General features: G+C 47.6%; 2 protein-coding genes and 1 long non-coding RNA gene across 4 annotated transcripts in view; 2 read left to right on the forward strand and 1 right to left on the reverse strand.

Moving 5' to 3' along the window:
- Nucleotides 1-517: 517 nt before the first annotated feature.
- LOC136760162 (uncharacterized) lies at nt 518-8,144 on the reverse strand. The gene is made up of 2 exons (XR_010820164.1): nt 6,474-8,144; nt 518-5,765 (listed from the first exon to the last, which is right to left on the reverse strand). It is a non-coding gene; the product is annotated as an uncharacterized LOC136760162 (long non-coding RNA).
- A 99-nt stretch (nt 8,145-8,243) lies between these two features.
- Nucleotides 8,244-15,857, forward strand: LOC136760161 (pituitary tumor-transforming gene 1 protein-interacting protein). Its single transcript, XM_066715444.1, has 7 exons — nt 8,244-8,528; nt 9,373-9,425; nt 10,114-10,222; nt 10,531-10,636; nt 10,888-10,953; nt 12,996-13,042; nt 15,212-15,857. The coding sequence occupies exons 1-7, from the start codon at nt 8,417-8,419 to the stop codon at nt 15,259-15,261; spliced, it is 543 nt and encodes a 180-aa protein (XP_066571541.1). The 5' UTR covers nt 8,244-8,416; the 3' UTR covers nt 15,262-15,857.
- A 6,513-nt stretch (nt 15,858-22,370) lies between these two features.
- Nucleotides 22,371-23,408, forward strand: part of cdk14 (cyclin dependent kinase 14) — a 115,324-nt gene continuing 114,286 nt past the window's right edge. For both annotated transcript variants that reach the window (XM_066715440.1, XM_066715441.1), the window contains exon 1: nt 22,371-22,754. In XM_066715440.1, the coding sequence (XP_066571537.1) occupies nt 22,661-22,754 (94 nt within the window). In that variant the 5' untranslated portion in view covers nt 22,371-22,660. The remainder of the gene's footprint in view (nt 22,755-23,408) is intronic.

Below are 23,408 nucleotides of genomic sequence, written 5' to 3' on the forward strand. Positions count from 1 at the left end.
GTGATATAGGAGGAGAGAGGAAAGGTCAGAGTCTGAAATAGGTGAGAATGAAGAAAAGGAAGCTTGATTGGTGGGAGACTTTGGGTGGCATGGGAGAGGAGGCGGGACTGTTGAAGAGCTTTCAGATGTTGGTGATCTTGGAGGAGAAGAAGGACGTAAAATCATCAGCAGACAGAGAGGAAGGAAGAGGAGGAGGAGGGGGAGAAGGTAGAGTAGGGGCTGTTGTAATTTAAATGAGCTTCTCTCTCAGTCTCTGTCTCTCAGTACACCTCGCTCCTGCCCCCTACCCTCCTCTCTGCCTCCACAACAAGACGTCAGGTCAATAACTTAGGCTACTTCGACATTAGGAAATGTGATCGGTCGGCTTCTGCCACTTTAAAGAAAAGTGTCCATCCGTGTTACCCAGTTGGTTTGGTGTCTGTGGATGCCCTCCCATATTTCAAGCCACCGTTGATTACTCCATTTAAAAGGCAGTAGGGAGATAGCCAGCTGAAGAACTCAGTCTAGATGATGCATAGATGATAAAATGTATTTATTTAACATGCCAGGCCTGGAAGGGGCCTGACATGGAAGCTTCCCACCTCAGTAGGGACTCTCACTGAATATCAAAAGTATACAGCTTTAATACATTGCAAGACATGTGGGTCTGTGGGCTGGGTCAATCACTGGGGGTTTCCCAGAGTGTTATCTTGAGGTCAGATTTCTGACCCTTGTAATGTTCACGGTAGTCTTCCTCGGGATCCAAAGAACAGATGTCTTCCTTTGATGTGCACCAGGAAGATTCGATCCCACGGTCGTCATTTAACAACTGTCAATCACTCATTAACAAAAACAGTTCCTGCCAATCTGGAGAAACGATTAAGTCCATAAACAGACTTTTAACAAACAGCTGTGGGCCCTCTCTCTCTCTGCAGTTTGATCCTTTTATTATTGACAGGAATGTCTAGAGGGTATGCCCTGAACAACTTGCAAAGTGGATGTTGCTAGCATAATACATTTACTTTGCTTGGTCTGCATATTATTATTAATATAAAACATAATACAGTTTATATAAAACATTAATAACGGCTCTTCACCAGGGATGCCAGTTTTGCTTATAAACCACTCAATGGTCTTGCCCAACCAACCAGTCGCTTGTAACTTAGTTTTCCGCTTTCTGGTATATTTTGGGCTTGTTTTAAGCCGCGGTCGCTTGTTGAAAATGAGCAAAGGTGTCACAAATCATGTCCATATTATTTGTGCTTGCAACTACTCGTAAATGGTGAGTAAATATGCTAATCAAAATGTGCCACTACTGAACCATCAAATGCATGATTCGGATTGGACATTGTAGACATTCGTTTTTTTGCGCAACACCATTGATTGACGTTAATATCAGTCAACCAGCATTCCCCACTATTGTTTTGTTCGTTAACCTGTTCCACTCTCTGTGTAAAGACAGGCTGGCTCAAGGATAGAAGTGATGCAGTTACTTGCTTCCCTCCCTCCAGCAGCTGTTGTTTCTGATCCCCTTCCCTTTTCCCAGCAACACTGAGATGTCGCACTCATGTAAAGTAACTGAACCAGTACCTGCACTGTGCATCTCCGGCTCGCTCCCTCTAACCCCCTTTTCTCATCTGTCTCTCCAGCCGCTGGACCTGAGCCCTAGAACTGCGCCTGAGGACACCCTGGCCCGATGACTGCTCCAGTGCCGCCCCTTGTCACAGTGCACTGGGTTTAACTCAGCGTGTGACGGGAGGGAAATCAGAAACCGCAATCTATTCATGTATTAATTGTATTAATAATATAAATCAATAAATAACTCGGTTTAACACGTGCAATACGTCTGTGTGTCCCTCTGTGCCCCTGAAACACTTGAAATACAGTTAAAGCTGAAGTGAAGTGACTTTTCATTGTTGAATATGTAAAGTCACTACAAAAGGGCTGCAATATGTACAATTGTTTTCACTCTTCATCACTTTAACAAAATTTCATTAATGAAAATCAAACCCCAGATTGCCACAGCCATCTGTATGGGACTAGTTTCTACTTTCTCATGTTTGAATGGTTAAGCAGATGTTGATGTTATTAAATATTTAGGTTTTGTTAAACTGTTTTTTACACAAAGGTTTTAATAATAGTGAGAATAAAAGCTTTCAAACCACATTTCTATATTCTTTTATCATCTTAGATGTATAGCACAGCAAGACCATTTAAAAATATAATTAATAATGATGCCATCCTGGTTTGCACAGCTGATTGTGGCTCCAGAGCAGCAGTGTGGAGCATTGCCATCCCTACAACACAACCTCCTATATACAAACTATGAAAGGTCAGTACACAATAAAATAAAGCTGCAAGGAGCAGCAACGCAACCAATGCAAGGCTCCTCAGTGTCTCAGTTCAATAGCAATTTGAGCTACACATAACTACAACAACTCAACACAACTCAACACATTTCATTACAACGCAGCACAGCGCTTGGCTAAGGCGCTGCGAGTCTATCCAATCAGCGCTCTCATGCTGTTGACCAATGATGCGGGTTTATTTGACTAGGACACGCCCCTGCCAGAAAGGGCGTGGTTTCGGCATAACTCGGCTAGAATCCCGCCCTCCTGTAAGACTGTACCACTTCAGACATCGGGAGGGGTGTTGTGTGGTGTTTTGTTAAAGCAGACCGTGACTCAGTGATTAATTGGTAGATAAATAGCAGTTATAATAGACACGCATTCAGAGTATTTACAGACATTGTGCAAATACGGTCCCAGCAATAAGTACGAGTTCCCATTAAAGTGGGTCAGTCCGTGAACTTGAAGAAAACGCGGCGTCATCTCTAAACTCGGCCATTTTCTGGAGTGAGGTGCCGCGGTGAGCTCTGCACTGCTTCTTGTGTAATAAGTTGTGAATATTGATGTTTTGAGTAATATTTTCAATACACGAGTATTTCTTTATAATCAAATATAAATCAATATAAAAAGATTTACGTGAAGGGATGTCTACATTTTAACCACAGTTGTCTCTTTTTAACGACACATTTGCGGAGAGGTAGCAGATCAGACATATAATGTGATTTTATGTTCGCTAAAATAATGTTTTATATACGGTTACTTCTTGTTTTGTATAATACTTTAAAAGGTGTTCACGTTGTCTGCGCTCTTCGGATTGCAGTTTGTGTAATTCACTGCTAATGGAGTCGGCGAGCTGCTGCTTTTAGGGTTGTGAGGAAGCTCGACTCTGGGCTCAAATTAGCGCCATAAGTAACGCATTCAAAATAAAAAATATTGTAAACAAAAAAGTGTAGAAAACAATGGATGTAGAGATCAAAAATAAAAATGGAAATCAGAATGTATAGAATTGTAAACAAATATATCGTAAGCGAATAATGTTAAATCGAGAGCAGGTCTGCGAGCCTCGCTTTCGCCGCCGGCTTCTTTGCCTTCGTTTTTTTTTTTTCCGTTTAGGAGTTTTGGCGCGGTTTTGTCGTGAGGGCGGGGTTTACAGGATCACGGGTCTCCATTGGTCCCGCAGGTTTGAGTGACGGAACTTCCTGACCCAATCAGTGAGCAGGTGGGCTGGTCTGGCAGTCGCCTCTGCAACACATCTGACTGACCCATAGACTGAGTGGTGCGACTACATGGCCTCGGAGTTTAATTATAAACAAAGCTCGAATCCGCTTTCGCACATGTTTAGCAAATCCAACACTAGAATATCAACCAAACGAATTCGAATTTGTAGCAAGAGATTCCTGTCTACCAACACGCAACACAGACATGCATGCAGTCATTTACTTAGTACGGTCCAGTGTATTACAGAGAGAAGTGGTGATGTGATTGTTACAGATAGGGCATGCTGTGGGAGCGCTGCTCCGGCACTCTAAAATCCTTTTAAAATTTAAAAGACTCTGATTTAGGAAATGTGTTCAATTAATGGTTCAATTAAGTAATTAAGCACGGTTGAGAACCAGCGAATTAAGTAATTGAGAGCTGGGTAGGGGGTCCTCCGGGATCAGGGCTGGGACCCCCTGCTCTACAATCTGCACATTGTGACCGTGGTGCTCTTGTGCAGTTAGTGCTCTTTATTTCACTGGGTTTGGAGTCTCCGTAGCGCCGCTGTGTGCTCGTGTTATTATTGTTCATTGCGGTTTTCTTGTGCTTTTCTTTTCCAAACTGAAACGCAACGGTTTTCTTGCATTGCAGACATCGCCCTGTGCTTGTGAGGGGACGACCTGTTCCTGTCCAGATGGGACTCGCCTCAGGGTCCACGTCTGTGAGACATGACGCAGCCTGCAGACCCGGCCGTTACAGCTGTGACCGCTCTGCCATTGGCTGGAGTCGACCACGTGGTGTGGCCTGCTTGAGGATCCTGTGCGTCTGAACTGCGCAGCTCTTCACTGTTCAGGGTGTAGAAATGGACGATTCGAGGTGGCAGTGCAGTGTTGGGAGGGTAGAGGGGTGTTCAGTAATTCTCTGTCTACCTTGGGTGCAGGTTTGAATGTTCACCCCCTGCAGCACAGTGGAGCAGGGCTGGGTTTTGCGGGAGGAGATGGTGTCGGTGTGCCTGATCTGCGCAGTGTGCGAGGACTCTATTCCTGATGTGCGTCTCTGCCTGCCCTGGCTGCTGTGGACGCCCCTCTGAGTTCAGGTTAAGAGCACGCTGAACTGCCCAATGCACCAGCCGTTCAGCTACCCCCTGGTTTTTGAAATCCCTGTCCAGCATGCTCCGCAGTCCTGATGACCCACTGGCGAGAAACGGCCGTTGATGGGGGGGGGGGGGGACGCAGTTTCGTCCGCCCCGCTGACCGACCCCGTTGTCTAACCTGCGGCACTGCAAGAAGAGTGTTGAGTGGGGATTTGGCAAGGGACAGCAGCGTCTTGGCTACCGTGATGGCCACGATCTGCTGCCGGGCCGGGTCCTGGCACAAGGCGTCTACGGCCAAGGAGCTCAGGTTCAGAGCACGCTGACCTGACAATCGCACAGGTCGTTCCAGCTACCCTATGTTTTTTCAAATTCCTGTCCGGCATGCTCCGCAGCCACCGGAAGATCTTCTCCTTGACCGGTGACCTTTCGACCACTTGGATCACCTGGACCATCAGCTTGTCCCCCAGCATCAACCGCCTGCAGAAGATATCCCTGTCTGCCAAGAGCGGGAGCTCGCAGAGATGACACAGCAGGTCCTGCAGGATATTCAAGACGTATGTCTCGTAGTCAAAGCGGCTATGCGCCAGTCCGTCAGCTGTCCCAGTGACTGGTGAACGTCTTGACTGCCAAGCTGGTCTTCATGTCAGACGGAAGATTTTCCGGGGGCCTGGCTGAGGACCTCTCTGATGACACTGACAGATCCACCCAGAGAGAGCCTCATTTTCCATCTCCAGTTGGAACAGCAGGTCCACACTGTTGATGCCCTCCATCTGCTCTCTGTAGATGTGGCGTGCAATCCCGCTGATGGTTCGGTCCTCTCCCCTTGGCCTGTCGCCCTCCCTGTGGACCACCCGCAGGCCTGGAGAGGTGGACACATCACCTCCTCCACCAGAGGACGGGCCAGCAGGCTCAGACAAGAAGCCCCTCTCTCAGCCAGGTAGGGGCTGATGTGCAGCAGCAGCCGGGTCATGATGTCCTTCTGTGTCTGGTTGCCAACAGCGGTTGCGTGTCAGAGTACAGACTGGAATTGGTCATAGATGCTCATCGAGCCGGACTTGGGATGCAAACGGACAGAGGGAACACCACGGCGCCCAAACAGGCCGAGGGAACGGCGACCCAAACGATGCGACTCCAAGTCGAGAAGACTTCTGCAGAGTAAACTGACTGGTCATTAGTTACAGTGCATTGATCACACAGAGCACACACACAACTAAGGCATAACACATAGAACACACCCAAAAACATCAAAGGGGAAAATTGAACTAATGCTGATTTGTGTGACCAGTCACTGGCCCCTAAAGTTGATCCTGTCTTTTCTGTTTTGTTGAGACATCAAAACATTGAAACTAACGCTCAGTCTCTTATATTGTGTTTATCTTTTAATACATGTGTTTTAGATGGGTCCCCTTTCCTATAACATGTATCCTTTCATATTTGGTACATTGTGGGGAGAAACTATCACTGGACAACTAGTTTGATATTGTATTGATAAGATGTGTGCATTTTGGTTAAATTGTTCTTACTGGGTGGGGCTTACTTTTGAGGTGAATTGTTTGGACTGTGTGATTGTGTTGGAAGTCACTATTGGGTTATTTGTGTCTTCACTGGCAGAAGCTAGTCTTTCCCATTCAGCCCTGTTGTGTAGAAAACCCTTTTGATGTTGTGAAATAAAGCTTCCTTGTTTAAAACTGGTCCTATTGTGTATTGTGGTTGTTTCCTTTAGTATAACTGTAGTCTTTCTCCCCTTCTAGCTCTTCCAGGGTTAACCAAGGTGGCGGCCGCTTCGCCGGCGCCTGGTGAGCCGGTCCAGAGCCTGGAGTGTCCAGATACGAAGGTCACACATTTAGAAATCTCACCCGTTTCCAGCAGCCGGACCAGCCTCTTCAGTTCCATCAATCGTGACCCACGTTGTTTGTGTGGCTCCCAGATAAAAAAGAAACTCATCACAGTAGAGTCACGTGATTTATATCAGTGTTTCCCAGCCCTGGTACTGGAGGAGCCACTGCCTAATTGGTTCTGGCTCTGCCGATGGCTCTCAATTACTTAATTGAAGATTAATTAACAATCTGCTTAGATTTGACTTTAAATTATGTTGGTTTAAATCATGTTGGTTCTGTAACAAGTTATTTATACAATTATGTACTTCAACCCCCCTACTGTTTAAAATAATGAAAAGGCTCTGATTTAGGAAATGTGTGATTTATATCATTAAATCTATATGTGTTTCATCCAAATATAAACAAATTTCAGTTGAATGTATAATAAGGGCCACAGTGAGTAGCGGTCAGGGCTTGGGTTCAGTCCCAGGTGTAGACCCTGCTGCTGTTCCCTTGAGCAAGAGGGAAGAAAAACTACTATAGAGGGGTAATTATATGTAAACATAATGTGTGCTGAAAAATATATAAATCAATATCCAATTTCTGAAAATGATGCCAGAAGACTAACTGCCTCCTCTCACTCTCCTTCCTCCAGAGCTGCTCCTTCTCATCCCTGGCCCCTAAGTGGTGGAACGACCTGCCCACCGTAGTCAAAACAGCAGAGTCCTTGACCTCATTGCTGCGCTTACTCAAGATGCATCTTATCAGACAGTACTTATAATATTAGTCCTTTTAATCCCCATTAGATAGCACTTCACAGTTTTATTTGCTTCTTGTGTTTTTGATTGTTTTCCTCCTTGCTCCCTTTCTCGTAGCCCTTGACTGTGACCCTACATCTTGACAGCACTTAGCTTTTACTGTCCAGGATGTACGACCTCTCTTAGTGTACTTGCCTGTGTAAATTGTAAGTTGTAAAATGTATTATATTTTAAATTGCTATGTTGTATGTAAATTGAATTTGTAATAATTGATGAACTGTATTTTTGCACTTTGATTTGCACTCATGTTGTAAGTTGCCCTGGATAAGGGCGCCTGCCAAGAAATAAAAAATAATAATAATAATAAGAGGCCAACTTTTACTCTAGATTAATTATGGTCCATATTTACTAAATGCAGCATGGTGAGAAGATCAAATCTGAAATGTCCGACAAGCACAAAGCTCGCACTGCCGTCCATGCAAACAGGCCTCCTGAAGAGAATCGGGTGTTGATTCAGGAGATGAATGGGAGTGATATTTATTCCCCAGTCAGCTCAAATGGCAGTTACATAGGAGACATAATCACAGCAAGGTCTCAATTTGACAAAGGATTAACAAACGTGTTACTGAAAACTGGAGTGAAGACTCTCCTCAGGTCCTTATTTAATGCGTATTAATAATATCTACTGTAGGGCCCAGGAAAACAGCACAGGGTCAGACCTCCCCAGCAGAGAAGTGATCAGTGCTGTTTCATCATCCATGTCTCCAAATACAAAAACAAAACCTGTCTGTGTCCAGCAGTGGGGAAATATGAACTTTTAAGATCAGGTCAAACATTTAAGATATAAGATCAGATTTGAATACTAGGTCAATGATTGATTAATTGTCCCCCACTATCCAGTTTAAGGAAGTGTGTTCCTAGAGTCTCGCCATGTGATTGTTGCTGTGTGTTGTGTGGATCAGCCAATCCGCGGCGGGGAGGCAGGGGGACATATTCCCCGGTGCACAAAGGTCGTCGAGGGGAACCCAGTGCGCATGCCCAGACGCGAGACGGGCACTAACCAGGAAGTCGGCTTCAGAACAGCGCAGCAGTCGCGTCTTTTCTACCGAAATAGCGGCCCCCGTTCACACACCTCGCCAGCCCGCAGCAGCCGCGTTCATCACGGCAGCATCGAGAGCACAGCCACACGGCACCGATGCGACAGCGTGCGGACGTACCGCCGCCATGACGTTTCCGAGGCAGCTGCAGGTCGTGGCCGCTGCGTGTTTGTGCGTCGCCGTCATTGCGGAGGGGCAGCCCGCGACATCAGCCGCCCCGACCCCGCCGCCCCGCACGCGTGAGTCCCCCGCGTCTGTGCGTTCAAACCGTGTGACCCGCAGCCGCACCCGCACCCTCGGCCCGGGGCTCCGCTGCGCTGCCGTGTGTGGCTCATGCGCAGTGCTCAGTTGCGCAGACCGGCCTTGTAGCGCAGATTGTCGCAGTTCTGCGCAGATCTGCCGAATTGAACAGATTCAGCTCGGTCCACAGACCTCTATTATACAGTCATTTATACCTAACCGTATTGTATAGCAATGCCACAGGCCTCTCTCTATGGATCCCCAGGGTCTGCTCTGAATGCGCATCTCTGAGCAAGCAGAAAGAGACGTGAGAGTCGGCCTGTCGCCCAAAATGAAAATCCAGCGAATATAGCCTTCATATTTACATGAAGACAACATATTCTCTTCCCAAGACCCGAGCAGCAGTAATATGACTGTACAGCAGACCCAGACACAATACGTTTCTGTGTCAGTGGTGTGTGGTGTATTCAGTGCCTCCCCAGCCAGACTCCGTGTTTAAACATGCTGCTGTCCCAGACAACAGGTGTTGCTTTATTACATATTGGAGGCTTTACTGCTACTGTTTTTTAGCAGGTGGAAGATTTGTCTTCTTTTAGAAAGTGAAGTGTGCAACTTTCCCCCCAACTTTTATAATTGCAAAGAATATTTTTAAAATGGTGAGATGGAAACATTAAATAGACTTCATCATAGTTTCTTCACTTAACCGCCATCTTGTTAACAGTGGTTTGCTATAATTTGAACCCTTTGCAAGGTGTAGCCTCCACATATTTGGGCATTGGGTGTCTCTTCAGAGGAACATATCCAGCTCATTGTTGACCTCTGTGTTTCCTCTCTGACCCGCAGCCTGTTCTGCCTACACCGGGCGGTCCTGCGAGGAGTGTCTGAAGAACGTGTCGGTGAGTGAGAAGCCAGTGTCTGATTGAGCTCGGGAAGTGTGCGAATGTAGTGGCTCGGGTGTGAGCTCAGACTGAAGAACATGGTGTCCAATCGAGAGGAGGCCATTCGCCCCATCGTGCTCGTTTGGCGTCCATTAATAACTAAGTGATCCAAGGATCCTATCCAGTCTGTTTTCAAATGTTCCCAAATTGTCTCTTCAGCCACATCGCTGGGGAGTTTGTTCAGATGGTGACGCCTCTCTGTGTGAAGAAGTGTCTCCTGTTTTTATTAGTATTATCCAATTTCTTAGCAGACACTCTTATTTGAAAAAGTGTTACATTTGTCAACATGACTTCTGTCACTCACTCGTCCATTCTGAGTTCATATCTGGTGACAAGGCCTGCTGTACACGGGTTTGAATGTTATTGTGATGTTTCCATCTGGCCACTAGAGGGCAGCAGTGTTGTGTAATTGCTGTTAAACAATCGACTGGCTCTTAACGAGACCAAAGTCACAGGCCTTGCTGTGTTCATCAGCCTGTCACAGTGAGTGATGTCACAGGTGGTTGTGAATGCAGTTCAGAGCCACGAGGGGGGTTTAAAACCTCTGAGTGACATCCCTGTGTCAAGCTGTTTTGCTGTGTGCCTAGATGAGTTGTGTCTCTCTGTCTCTCTGATCCCCTGTGCCCTCCTCTCTCCTCTCTCGCAGTGTCTGTGGTGCTTCACCAACCACAGCTGCCTGGATTACCCTGCCAGTAGCGTCCTCCCCCCGTCCTCCCTGTGCCTCCTGTCCCAGGCCCGCTGGGGTGTGTGTTGGGGTAAGTGAGTGTTTCCTCAGTATTCATACAATAATTGTGTATCTGGGTTCACTCTTTATTGGGGCCGAAGACGTGTGAACCAAACCGCTGCGATTCTTTGATTCCATTGTCTGTGTGCAGATCGGAGTGTTTAAATGCAAATCTCAGAAATCTATAAACTATAGTCTACTGGTTTTTAAATTAGTTTTTTTTTCTGTTGGCCACGTCTTGGCAGTAGGTGGTGCTGTTTCCTTAAGAAATGAAATGATTGTCTCGATGCCGTAGCTGACTGTTGTGTCACTGGCGTCTCCTCTGTTCCTCTGTGGCAGTGAACTTCGAGGCCCTCATCATCGCCATGGCTGTGGTCAGCGGCACCGTGCTCCTGAGCATCGCGGTGTGCTGCTGCTGCTGCTGCTGCCGGAGACGCTCCTCGGGGTAAGCGCTCCTCTCGCCACACCTGACGCCCACAGGCTTCGTTAACCCTTCTCTTGCTCACTCTTAGTTTAGTGAGCATTGAACCTTCATGGGAGTGGCCATCAGAGCTTAGTTTTTTATTCTCCATTCTTTTAATTTTAAGTCCTGTTTCTGTGGATTTGTTAATTGGTTAAAAAGTTACATTCCGGCCCAGTTTCCACTTCGAAGCTTCAAAGTGAAGCTGATGTGATCTGATATGCATTTTCTTGTAGGCTCGACCCCGATGAGGAGAGACTGGCCAGGCGGCGCGAGGAGATTAAGCAGAGATCGGACAGTCGGTAAGAATTCTGGAGAAAATCAGCATATATCTGGATTATTGCGTGTGTGTATTTGTGCTGTTAATGACACCAGGAGATCACAGCAGCTTTGCTAGCTGGAGAGTTTAGTCTGTTATTTGATGTAAATTGCAGAGGGGTGTGTCTTGGTGAAGATGCAAGAGAAATGTGAAACCGGTCCAGGAAAGATCTCCCAGCACAACTGTTTCTCAGCTCCAGACTCCGTGTGTAATGGCAAGGCTGACTTTATACAGAGTTTTTTTGCCCAGAGCAGGGGGAACTGGGGAGATTGTTTTACCGTCTGCAGCGTGCGTCCCCCGACACTCGGCTCGGGGAATATTTTCTGCCGTTGTTTTGTAGCTATGCAGTTACGGAGGGGGATGAGGTCATCGGGGCTCTGCGGTGTCTGCGGGGGCCCGGCACCCGAGGGGCGATTGCGGCTCGATTTGTAATGTAGCCGACTGATGATTGTGACTCTGGCATGGTTGTGTCAATGCAGTTTGGCTGCCCTGGTCTTTCACAGGCAACGCGGTCTCCAACCAGGAGCCGTTTAAATGCAACGCACTGAAGTTACAGAGCGTATTCAGGTCAAGGTACAGGAGTATCGCCAAGGCATTGACACACGCGCTCAGGAAGACGGGGAGCGCTGCACGGCACGGTTTACATAATGAAACCCCGACGGACTGAACAGATGTTTTCAGGAATATTTACATTCCTTCTGTGATGTTTGGACTGCGTGTTTGGAAGGCATCGGGGTCGGCGTTCTCAGATGAGTCGGTGTTGCAGCAGTAGTGAGTCTGTGTGAGCCGAGCGCTGGCTCCCGTATGGGCTCTGCGGTGCGTCACTGTTTCTTAAGATGCGATACAGGGTGGGTTTTGTTTTTGTTGGTTTTGTCAAGCCACCTCAAGTCGCTCTGAGGTTCAGGACTGCCTCCGTCGCCTGGTACTGCCCCGCTCTTGCTCGTCTGTTACTCGGCGCCAGTCATACTTGTCTAAGGGGGGTTAACGGGCTCTGGACCTCTCGCTGCCTTCAGTGTGTTTGAGCCTTCCTTCCATTGGGGCCGAAGGATGCTCATTTTATACTTCTGTTCCCAGAAGTGATCGGCATCCAGTCCACTTCTGCCAACGCCTCCTATATTGTGCATTTGTCAGGTAAAGCTTTGCCAAGTCTTCATCAAACGCCCATTTGCATTCCCGAAGTGTAGTCGTTCTCCCAGTAGGCGCTGATGCACCATTGGCTCGATACTGAGCACCAGGCTGAGGGTAGAGGGGGTGGGCGGGAGCATGAGGAGAATAACTCCCCCTCGGAGGCCTCGGCAAATGTCAGGGGAACCTAAACTCTAAGCCGTGGACGGGCCTTGAATGCAGTACAGTAACGAGTCTGATCCCTGCGTTGAGTGGCTAAAGGATCGCGCAGTGGGAAATGGCCACTCGTCTGCCAGAGTTGGATCTGATTGCTATGCAGAGAGAGAAGTGGCTGTGAGGGCAGTCAAATACATGATTTTGGTTGATTTGATTGATTTGGATGCATTTAAGAAATAAAATCAGTGTCTGTGTTTGTGTGTGTGAGCCATCAGAGCCGCTGTGCCCGACGCGCCCCTCGCAGACGTGCAGTGCTGTGTGTGTATATGCATGTGCCCTGCGCCTGTGTGCTGCGTATTCACGTAGAGGATCCTGGGGGGGATTCGTCCTGTCCACCGCCGCCGCCCTGTGCTGCTGTTCAATTTTCAATGTTAGAGAAGATAAAATGTCATATTACATGAACACGTGTCTTTCTGATATTATTCTGAACCGATTTAACTCTGTATACATTACCAGTGTTTTTGAGTTTGTTTATTTTTCAAAATGGATTATGCGTTTAATTACAAGTTACATTTGAGTTTTATCTGCTGGTTTTATTGTCCTTTTCCACGCCCTGGACAGATCAGGCCTGAAAGCAGGTGCAGAATAGCTGGTGCTGGTCTTGATAACGTGTTCATAGTGTGTTTGGCTGCTTCTCGGTTCTGTGGTTTAACTCCTAATGTACTTTTATTCTGTGTTTTACAGGAAGGCAGAAAGGATGGTGCGGCACAACGAAATCCGCAAAAAATACGGTACGTACAGCTGGTCCCCGGGTCTGGCATCTGGCTGAGCTTCCCTCTGCGATGGGCCGCAGTGTCTGTCGGGGACAATGGATTGAACGTGCCGGCCGACCCAGACGATTTGCATTCCAGTGCAGCGGTTGTATTTATTCACTGCTTCACCTGCAGTCGTGGGTTCACAGCTGGCATTTCGGGTCCTTGACAGATTAGAAACAAATCACACGGGTTACTATTGGCCGTTCCCTGCGTGTGGGACAGGAGGACTTTCCGTTTCTTTGCAAGCAACAGGAGCTGCACTGCGTCCCTCAACGCCATCACTCCGAGGAGTTTGTGATATCCGGTGGCAACATTAAGCGTGAGGTAGGAGCGGGTTTTCGCTGATTGAAATTCAGAGAACGGCGCCATGTCATACAGGACAGACTGAGGACACAGCACAGATTCCCATCGAGGATCTCTACCGATCGGGCAGTCACTGAGCACTCGATTTCAGATATCCAGAGCTACCCCCCTACTTCACACCATGGCACCCACACATCTTAAACCGTAGTTTATCATGATCTTTTCCTCTTCTAAGTGTGATCGGCCCCCCATTCAGCCCAGAGTGCCTGTCCGATGTGTGCCTGTGAGAAGCCACTCTTGGAAAGACAATCAAGCCGGTTACCAGAGTAAAAGCTACAGGTGTGTGTCGACCCAGTCTGGACACGTGCGTCTGCTCAGGCAGCAGAGCAACAGAAATTCAATTCTAAGAAGGAAAAACTTCACAAGTTACTGACAAGGCTTTTAGTTATTGTAATTGCACTAGTCACTGTTTCACCCGTTTAATCCTCAGATCCGTGTCAGAGAGCTTGGATTCGGGGCCGTTTTTTTCACGGACACACTGCAGCGCCTCACAGGAGGCTCTGTAAACATTTAGTCTGAGATGAAGAGACAGTATTGTGACGGTGGCTTGTTTGTAAGTGATGCTAATCTGTCAGTAACTGCTAAACGGCCCTTTTTCTCGCAGCTCTCATGGAAACGTCTCGTAGCCCCCCACTCGTCTGCTTTGATCGCCTTGCTTTCGTCGGCGCTGTTTTTTCCGGCTCTCGGTGATCCGGTGTGAAGTGGCAGGGCGGAGAGAGTCGGTGCCCTGTGTCCGCGTCTCTGTGGATTGCGTGTCGGCCAGGGGGGTGCTCTAAAGAAACGTCTCTCATAAATTCCGCTTGGCCCCGGGCTGTTTCGGTGGTAATGACACGTTGCCGATGCCGGGTAGGTGTCCAGCTCTGGGGACGTCGGGGGGCCGTGGCTTCGCACCGACTGTAGGATCCGTATTGATGTTTCACCTCTTGTCTAAAGATGCCTCGTTGTCTCTGCTTCCAGGTAATCGCTTTGTTTCAGGAGTAAACCTGGTGACCTTTCATTGATGAAAGATAAAATGTGTTTTAATTTTGTAGTTCTTTTAACTAACCAAGCACTGTGTCATTTGTAAACACAGCAGTGTGCAGGAATGAGTGTTCGATGGGTTTCATCAAAGTTTTGTTTGGTTTTTAAAACAAGTCTAAGATGTTCTTAAAATATAAATGTTCGTTTTCTGGATTTCTTTTATATGAAATCCTGTTAACAAATGTTGTCCGATAAGGACAATATTTTGGTCTTTCTAGAAGAGGTGTTGGAGGAAATGGATGGTTTGTGATTGAATGGACTTGTTCCTTCTCAGAAAGTGAGAAGCCCACTCAGGTCCAGGTCTTTAACCACTGAAGAGGACCCTTGGAACCAGATAAAGGCAAGATTCGGATACGGGCAGATGTGATGGAAGGGTTTTGAGTCTCGGATTCAATAACAATGTAAAGTGAACGGAACAGAACTGGACCCAAATTGGGGAAAAATCCAGTTTGTGAAACCAAATTAGTGAGAAGGCCAGCCCAGTCCACAGCTGGATGTGTGTTTCTAGTTGTTCCCCGTGATACCTGGTCAGACCTGAGAGATGAAAGTGGAGAGAGGGAGAGGGAGGACCAGATGCACGGTTTCCCTTGAGGACCATGCACTGGGTTCCCGTCAACAAAAGGGGTTTATTGTTATTTATATATTGGGGGCGGCTTCCAGTTTTCACAAACATTTTCAAAATATTCCAGGTTAAATATCCGGCCGCTCTGTGGAACCCGTTCACCCCCAGCAGACTCAACCCTGTCCTCTGTGTTCCTGCAGGGCTCGTCCCCGACTCGGACCATCCCTACAGCCGTTTCGAAAACGAGTAACGGCTCGACAACTCAACCTGCAGTCGCGAGAGAGGGAGAGAGGAGGAGGACGTATCCTTTGCTTTGACGCCCTTGGAGCAGCAGAGACGCCGACACCGATCCTCTGTCCACCGCGACAGCCGGCCAACGGCCAAAGAAGCCATTTAGCCGCATCGTTAGTAGCAGATTGCCGTGCTTGGTCTGTTGATTTTCCTGCATTATGATATAAAGGTAGTTTTTATAAGTAGGATAGGCAGGGGGGGGCGGTGCGTTCACTTTTCTTTTTGCACTTTACAGATATTTTCTAACCTGAAATGGAGCCGTAATGAATGAATTAATGAATGAATCCTAGCACAACGGTCAAACTCCATTCGCTGTGTTGTCGTGTGTTCAGCTGAGTCCTGAACACTAAGTTGAGCGATTGTAGGTTTTACACCATTTCACTTCCATAACCCTTTATTTCCGTTTGTTTTTCTTGCACTTGACACGGTAGAAAACAAGGTAAATGTCTGTTATCACATTAATTAATGTACGATCATGGCAAACTGTGCAGATTTGTTTTGTATTATTGTAATTAATTAAACGTTTCCTAATAAAGGCTTTGTCCATGTCTTGAAGCGCCTGTGTCCTTGTCCCGCCTTTGGGGAAAAGACATGTTTATGTGTGCTGTTCCTGGGTGCCGGAGTGTGTGATTGTTAAATCAGCTGTTATTTCTGTTCCCGGCGGATAAGAGCGGTGGGATGTAGAGGCAGAACTAACTGTATCTGAGCTCGGCCTCAAAGCAAATTGACCTTGGTTAACGGAGCCGGGGAAACCCATCTGCTCTCCCGGCCCGGTGATGAAGCGAAAGTGTTTACAGTTTCCTTCACGATGGAGAACACAGAGAGAGGGAGAGAGTGGGAAAAGGGTTTTTGTTCCTTTTCATTTCGGGTCGGTAAAATGTCAATTTCAGAGGCATAATGAAGCAATCTTGCCTGGAGGCAATCTAATAGCAAATGAATTTCCATTTATCACTTCATCTCTCCACCTCGGCGCAGCCCTGCTGACCCCGGGCGCCGTCGTGTCTCTGTGTTCGTCTGATGATCTTACAGAGTCATATGGTCATTGTAGAGGCTCTGATGAATGACGGGAGCCACGGAAGCCTTCCTGTCTTTATTCGAGGGGTGTTTTCAAGCACGTGCTGTAGGTCGGGTTGATATGAGTCCCAAACTCAGAAAATAAAGTGCTAACACACACACACACAACGGGGGCAGCTCCACTTGACTGTTGCCCCCCCCACTCCAGCGAGGAAATCAGACTGAAGACACGAGAGCCTCCTCCAGTTTCACTGCCTGGGAAAATCCAATATACTCTGCCGTAGGGAAGGCGAACACCGTGCAGCAAACTCATGAAATGTCAAATATGAGCCCAAAGGAAGCGTAGAGAGTATGTGTGTCTCTATCCAGCCCTGTGGGTGTCCCTCTGTGTGTTTCTGTGCATCCCTGTGTGCGTCCCTGTCCCTCCATATGCGTCCTTGTGTGCATCCCTATGTCTGTCCCTGTGCGCATCCCTGTCCCTCCCTATCTGCGTCCTTGTGTCCGTCCCTGTCCCTCCCTGTGTGTCCCTGTGTGAGCTCAAGCCAGTGTCACTATTAAAACATTTTGTTGTCTACCACTCATAGGAAAGCTTTGTTTTAGTGGTGCTCGGCACTAGGCATTAAACAAGAAGGAGAGTGAATTTTTGACGCTAAACAAGCATGCTATATATGTTTCTTATATTGCCAAAACATAAAAAGGCATTGTTGTGATTCACCCGAGCATCCCTTTAATGTGTCTGTGCAGCTCCTGTGATCTATTACACTCTCAGGAAGGAAAACGATCATCAGATTTCTCTTCAGGATGTGATGATCTCTCTTCCCATTATGTCAGCGTGGCTCTGAGCACGCACTGCTCTTCATTAGCAGAGGTGCGATAACTCTTCGGCCTGTTTCTCAGATACGATCCTCTTTCCACTGTCGATTAGCACAGCCTGGGGGGGCTCATATTTTAATACCCTGTCAGCCTGTGTGGCTGGTTTTCAATTCATTCCAGATAGCTGTGTCTTTGTTATAAGTCGAGGCTTCGTCCAGCAGGGGATTGATACGGGCTGATGATGACGATGATGATGTAGATATCCTGGAAATTGATTATTATGTACATACATGTGCGTTAAACAATCACAACAACACTGTGAACTATGAAGTGTGTGTGTGTGTTCCCTCCTAAAGGAAGGGCAGATGGATAATTACTGAAGCAGGAAGTTCTGTCTTGCAATTCCCCTGGACTATAATGGACCCCTGAGTGTCCAGCTCACCTCTCTGGCCCCTGACTGACGCTGAATTGTGTTTCACAACGGCGGGCCACTGCAGAGCTGCAGGAAGGAAACGTCTGCAAGGAAAACGGTTCACTTCTATTATGACTTGACTGCTTTAGGAAAAAGGTGACCTCTAATCACTTTCCTTGGAATTTGTGAAAGGCACAACCTTCCACAGAGCCCAGATAAGACGGGGGTCCCCGAGTGAATTTTAAACCTCATCACTTATCATGCACGGTATTAGACTTTATTATTCATATCAACCATTCGAAAGGAGCTTATTGAGAGACAGAAATCTCAGATTAACTATATATATTAATACTGTATATATACCTAGGAGTCTATGTGGACTCCTCACTCTCCCCATCCAAACAATGTGGGAAGCAATAAAAAAGGCAAACAGGATGTTAGGGTATATTGTCAAAAGTGTAGAATTGAGAACAAGGGCAGTGATGTTCAGACTGTACAATGCACTAGTTAGAGCTCATCTGGATACTGTGGACAGTTCTGGGCTCCACACTTCAAGAAAGATATCGCTGCTCTAGAGGCAGTTCAGAGGAGAGCAACCAGACTTATTCCAGGTCTGAAGGGAACGTCCTACTGAGAGACTGAGGAACTGAACCTTTTCACCCTGGAACAGAGGAGACTATGTGGGGACTTGATCCAAGTCTTCAAAATCATGAAAGGCATCGACCACATCAAACCAGAGGAGCTTTTCCAGATCAGCAGGGACACACGCACCCGGGGACACAAATGGAAATTGGGCTTCAAGGCATTCAAGACAGAAAACAGGAGACACTTCTTCACACAGAGAGGCGTCACAATCTGAACAAACTCCCCAGCGATGTGGTTGAAGAGACAATTTAAAAATAGACTGGATAGGATCCTTGGATCACTTAGATATTAATGGACGCATGGACAAATGAGCACGGTGGGGCGAATGGCCTGCTCTCGATCACACACTTATATATGACAGTGTGGTGGATGTATTGTGCTCTGGCTAATACAATGTTCTAGATTGTAATTTGGTTCTTCTCTGGAATTTCATTGGGTTCTATTACTTTCCGTAACAGAAGCTTCCAAAGCCTGCGCTATGGATTAACTGAGAGGAGGTTCCTCAGGCCACCTCAAGACGCTATATCTGTATAGATGCAGCCCTGTGTGTAGAGCGCTGCTGTTGAGCAGCTGAAGTGTTATTATTATTCTTCTTGTTATTATTTATTTCTTAGCAGATGCCCTTGTCCAGGGTGTGTTAACCCCACGTGGGAACAGCGGGATCCGGTCACAGGGGACAAGGAGAGACATTGGGGTGCCCCAGGTGGTTTAGAGCAAGAGCAACTTGAACAGCTGCCCGAGATTAAAACCTGTTGCCTTTACCCTGACTCACCTCTCGTACTGTGTGTCGTTTTAGTAAGCTGTGAATCCAGCAGCAAAACACTACAATATATACATTCCATTATGAAGACATCCGTCAGAAATAATGAAGAACAGTTCAGTGTTTGATTTAAAAATGAGAATGTGTGCCGGGTCCCCGAGGGGAGATTCTCAGTGCGTTCCCACTGCAGGAACAATGACTGATCAAAGAGGCCGCTGCCACGCAGACACACGCCGGGTGGTTCGAGGCAGGTTGTTACCATATTAATGCCGTTGCTGCACATCATCCCAGCGTCTCACATCTATCATCGCGCAAGAGAGCGGCATGATGGGTGGAATTGACCCGTCGCTAAAACAGCGCCTGTGCAGATCACGACTTTATAATCTCATCCACATCGTTCACAGGGCAGAGTGGGTGTGTAAGGGAGACATACGAACCTTTCTTCCACATAACAAGGGTGTCTATAGATTTATTTTGAACAAAATATAAAATCTTTATAAAACTGTCTTTTCATCCCTCTGAAGTTCTTCATTTCCAGTCTCTATAGTAACCATCTAGAAGAGATGAGACGAAGGTATCCGGATCTTTGAAGATCGGCCTACAGCGGCTCAGTACGGATCTGTTGAGCAATTTAATTCAATCATCGAGAGCCGTTTCTTGTCTCAAGCGGCCATAGATTAAAGGCTTGCTTTTATACGGCGTGCATCTCTGTAGACTATCCCGACAATATCGCCATACGGCACTAGAGTTGTTTACAGTGAGACTGCGGCTTCTCTAGTGCAGAGTGGGACGCACACTGAGACAGGCCTGTCTGTCCTGGAACATTTTACCCAGGACCTTCTGTGTCTGTACGACAATCTAAGGCAGCCCATCTATCAGCATCGACCACATCAAACCAGAGGAGCTTTTCCAGATCAGCAGGGACACACGCACCCGGGGACACAAATGGAAATTGGGCTTCAAGGCATTCAAGACAGAAAACAGGAGACACTTCTTCACACAGAGAGTCGTCACAATCTGAACAAACTCCCCAGCGATGTGACTGAAGAGACAATTTGGGAACATTCAAAAATAGACTGGATAGGATCCTTGGATCACTTAGATATTAATGGACAGCAAACGAGCACGATGGGGCGAATGGCCTCCTCTCGATTGGACACTGTCTTATGTTCTTCTCCCATTTAAAAGCTTACTGTGTCCATCTCGGGACAGATGGCCGTGCTGGGTATAATACAGTGCCTGTCCACTGGGAGCTCATGAGAGATGCTTGTCACATATTTTCAGACGGTAAAAACCTGCTGTTCAGTTTCCTGTCAAGGTCCATTCCAGGAGACCAGGGCTGCTGTGGCCGAGACCTATTGCCTTACATCGTTGATAATCGCAGACAAAGGCAAAGAAATCGCTCCCCCATCTTTCAGTCTGCTATCCAGGTTCTGTCGACTGTATAGGTCTCATCTCATCAATGTAGTGCCGTCCACCTCATAGACAGACCAGGATGTGCACCCTGCATCTGCTCAGGAATGCATCGCCGTTGTGGGGCTTATCTCCCGGTGTCAGATATGGAGACAATAGAGATGCCTCCACTCCAAATCCCACCCAGGACAGTCTTTAGGGATTATTGACGCACAGGAGAATGGCGATGTTTATTTACAGCTCCAGATAGCATCGAGGCTGCTGGGGACAGATCTCGTGTAGAAGCACCTGAGATGTGTGGCACACAGCGATGTGTGACCTTTGCTGCAGCGGACGTGCGTGTCTATGGCCGCGGTGCCCGGCATGTGGATCTTCAACCCTTTCATCCCGTGCTTTTGTGTCGTCCTAGCCCTCAAAGAGAATAGCTAAGTTTGTCCCTTTACTGTAGCTGAAGTGTCCCTGAAGTCTCCCACAATGGCACACGATTTCAAATCAGGAAAATATGTATTCGAAAGGCTTTGTAGTTGATGGACATCTGATCCCGGGGAAACGGGGTCCGCAGCGTGAGGTTCTGAGGTGCTGTTGTGACTCAGGCGGATCAGAGGGCAGCGCAGCTGGTCCGGGGACACACCAGCGTCCAACTCCCTCACCTGCACTCCTGAAGGGCGCCTTTGAAGACTTCAAACAAGTGTGTGGGCTGTTAAGAAAAACAAAGAGGAGCAATCAACAGCCTGGGAACGAGTGGAAAGTGTTAGTAGGCTGTTATGCAGAATAGTTTGCATTTGAGATAATATTAATAGGCTAATCTCAGCTGAAGAGGCATCATGAGAAGAATAGTGGGTCGTATTTCAAAGAGGGTTTTGTGACACATTATATAGTTCTAAGTTGTGTCTTTCTTCTTTTTACCACCATCAAGGCAGAGATACAATTTCATTTTTTCAATACACTGCGAGTAAATCAATCATATTGCAAGAATAAAAAATAAAGACACGAATAGCACTAATAAAAGATAGAAATGGAAACACCACAGAGATCCTATAAGATGATATAGACCTATAGGATTCCTTGACAACATGGTCTGTCCAATATAAAGTCCTATAGGACTCCTCTAGGGTCTGCTGGTAGCTACAAACTGGTTAATTATATTATTGCTCTTGTATTTTTATGTTAAAATGACGCTCTCTTCGCAGTTTTGTATTTTTGAAAATATAAAAGGGTCCAGTTAAAATAAAACATACAAAATGTGTTCCATACAAAGCAACACAGTACTGAACAACAACTTTTGTACACTGGCCTCCTCTGCACCCTGAGGAAACAGCCCAATCCAGTTCACAATCACACACACACACACACACACACACACACACACACAGTCCAGTTCACAACCACACACACACACACAGTCCAGTTCACAACCACACACACACACACACACACACACACAGTCCAGTTCACAACCACACACACACACACACACACACACACACACAGTCCAGTTCACAACCACACACACACACACACACACACACACAGTCCAGTTCACAACCACACACACACACACACACACACAGTCCAGTTCACAACCACACACACACACACACACACACACACACACAGTCCAGTTCACAACCACACACACACACACACACACACACACACACACACACAGTCCAGTTCACAACCACACACACACACACACACACACACACAGTCCAGTTCACAACCACACACACACACACACACACAGTCCAGTTCACAACCACACACACACACACACACACACACACACACACACACACACACACACACACACACACACACACACACACACAGTCCAGTTCACAACCACAAACAGAGATAAGACAATATAACACTACAGACGATGTTACTTTCTGAGTGACAGGCTCGACAGCGAATCACAACCTAGCGCTGCTCCGGACGCCCAATGGCGGCGCAGCAGGGGCGGGGTTCCCCTCAGCCCGTCTCTCCCTCTCTCTCTCTCTCTCATCCCAAAAATGACCCCCAGACGGGCGGAGCAGGCGGGACACGCGTGTCTGTGAGACCCGGGCGAGACGCGGGCATCGCTGTGGATCTCCACGACAAGTTCACCGCCGCGGAGCCCTGGACACACAGTTCACAGAGGGACGGCTCAACTCGGCAGGAGATGCACGTCTGAGGTCCGGCGTCTGACAGTCGAGCCCCGCAGCCCCGCAGCCCCGGCCCCGCACGGGTCCGTCCACGGCATCGGCACCGCCGCTCAGCGCCCGCCGCAGCCGCAGGGAAGCGTCCTGGTCCGGCGGGATGTGTGACCTGCTGCCGGCCGCGCAGCCCGCGGAGAAGATCGGCAAGATGAAGAAGTTGCGGAGAACTTTGTCCGAGAGCTTCAGCCGCATCGGTGAGTAGATCCGGGCAGCGCTGTGTTGTGCATCGTGTGCGTAGCCGTGGTGTAAGTGAAGTGCAGCGCTGTGTTGTGCATCGTGTGCGTAGCCGTGGTGTAAGTGAAGTGCAGCGCTGTGTTGTGCATCGTGTGCGTAGCCGTGGTGTAAGTGAAGTGCAGCGCTCTTGATTTACTCCGTATTGTTTGTGATGCACTGGTGGAGGTGCAGGATCGCACTGTGTGCAACTGTACAAGTGCGCAGAGAAAATGTGCATTAAACACACACACACACAGGGAGCTGGGCAGGACTGGCGTTTATGCAGGGACGATTGAAATGTTCAAACAACAACCACACAATGAAATGCAAAGCCAGCAACAGTGATGTAAGAGTGAAAGTTTTTCAGCGTGACGTCAATGCAGTGAGGAAAGGCATTGAGAAATGTGTATTCAGAAGAGGTCTGCATGAACCCCCTCCCTTTAATAATAATAATACTAATAATAATGGTTTGACAGTATTCGAGGTCTGCAGTCTTTCCCATTGAACTAATTAGATTAGGTGTTTCTGTTGCAGTCGTGATCATTGCGCAGAGAGGTGTGTTGCGGTTGAAACGCAAACAAAAAGTGAACAACAGAGACGGGGCTGCAGCGATGTGAACAGCCTCTGTTTCAAAG

The sequence above is a fragment of the Amia ocellicauda genome, chromosome 10 (genome assembly GCF_036373705.1).
Source record: "Amia ocellicauda isolate fAmiCal2 chromosome 10, fAmiCal2.hap1, whole genome shotgun sequence".
In the NCBI taxonomy this organism is placed as follows: Eukaryota; Metazoa; Chordata; class Actinopteri; order Amiiformes; family Amiidae; genus Amia; species Amia ocellicauda.

Bases quoted from the DNA above. Each gene is read 5' to 3' on its own strand.
- LOC136760161 (XM_066715444.1), top strand. From the start codon at position 8,417: ATGACGTTTCCGAGGCAGCTGCAGGTCGTGGCCGCTGCGTGTTTGTGC. The intron at 9,426-10,113 runs GTGAGTGAGAAG...CCTCTCTCGCAG, and splicing joins AGTGTCTGAAGAACGTGTCG to TGTCTGTGGTGCTTCACCAA. The intron at 10,637-10,887 runs GTAAGCGCTCCT...ATTTTCTTGTAG, and splicing joins TGCCGGAGACGCTCCTCGGG to GCTCGACCCCGATGAGGAGA.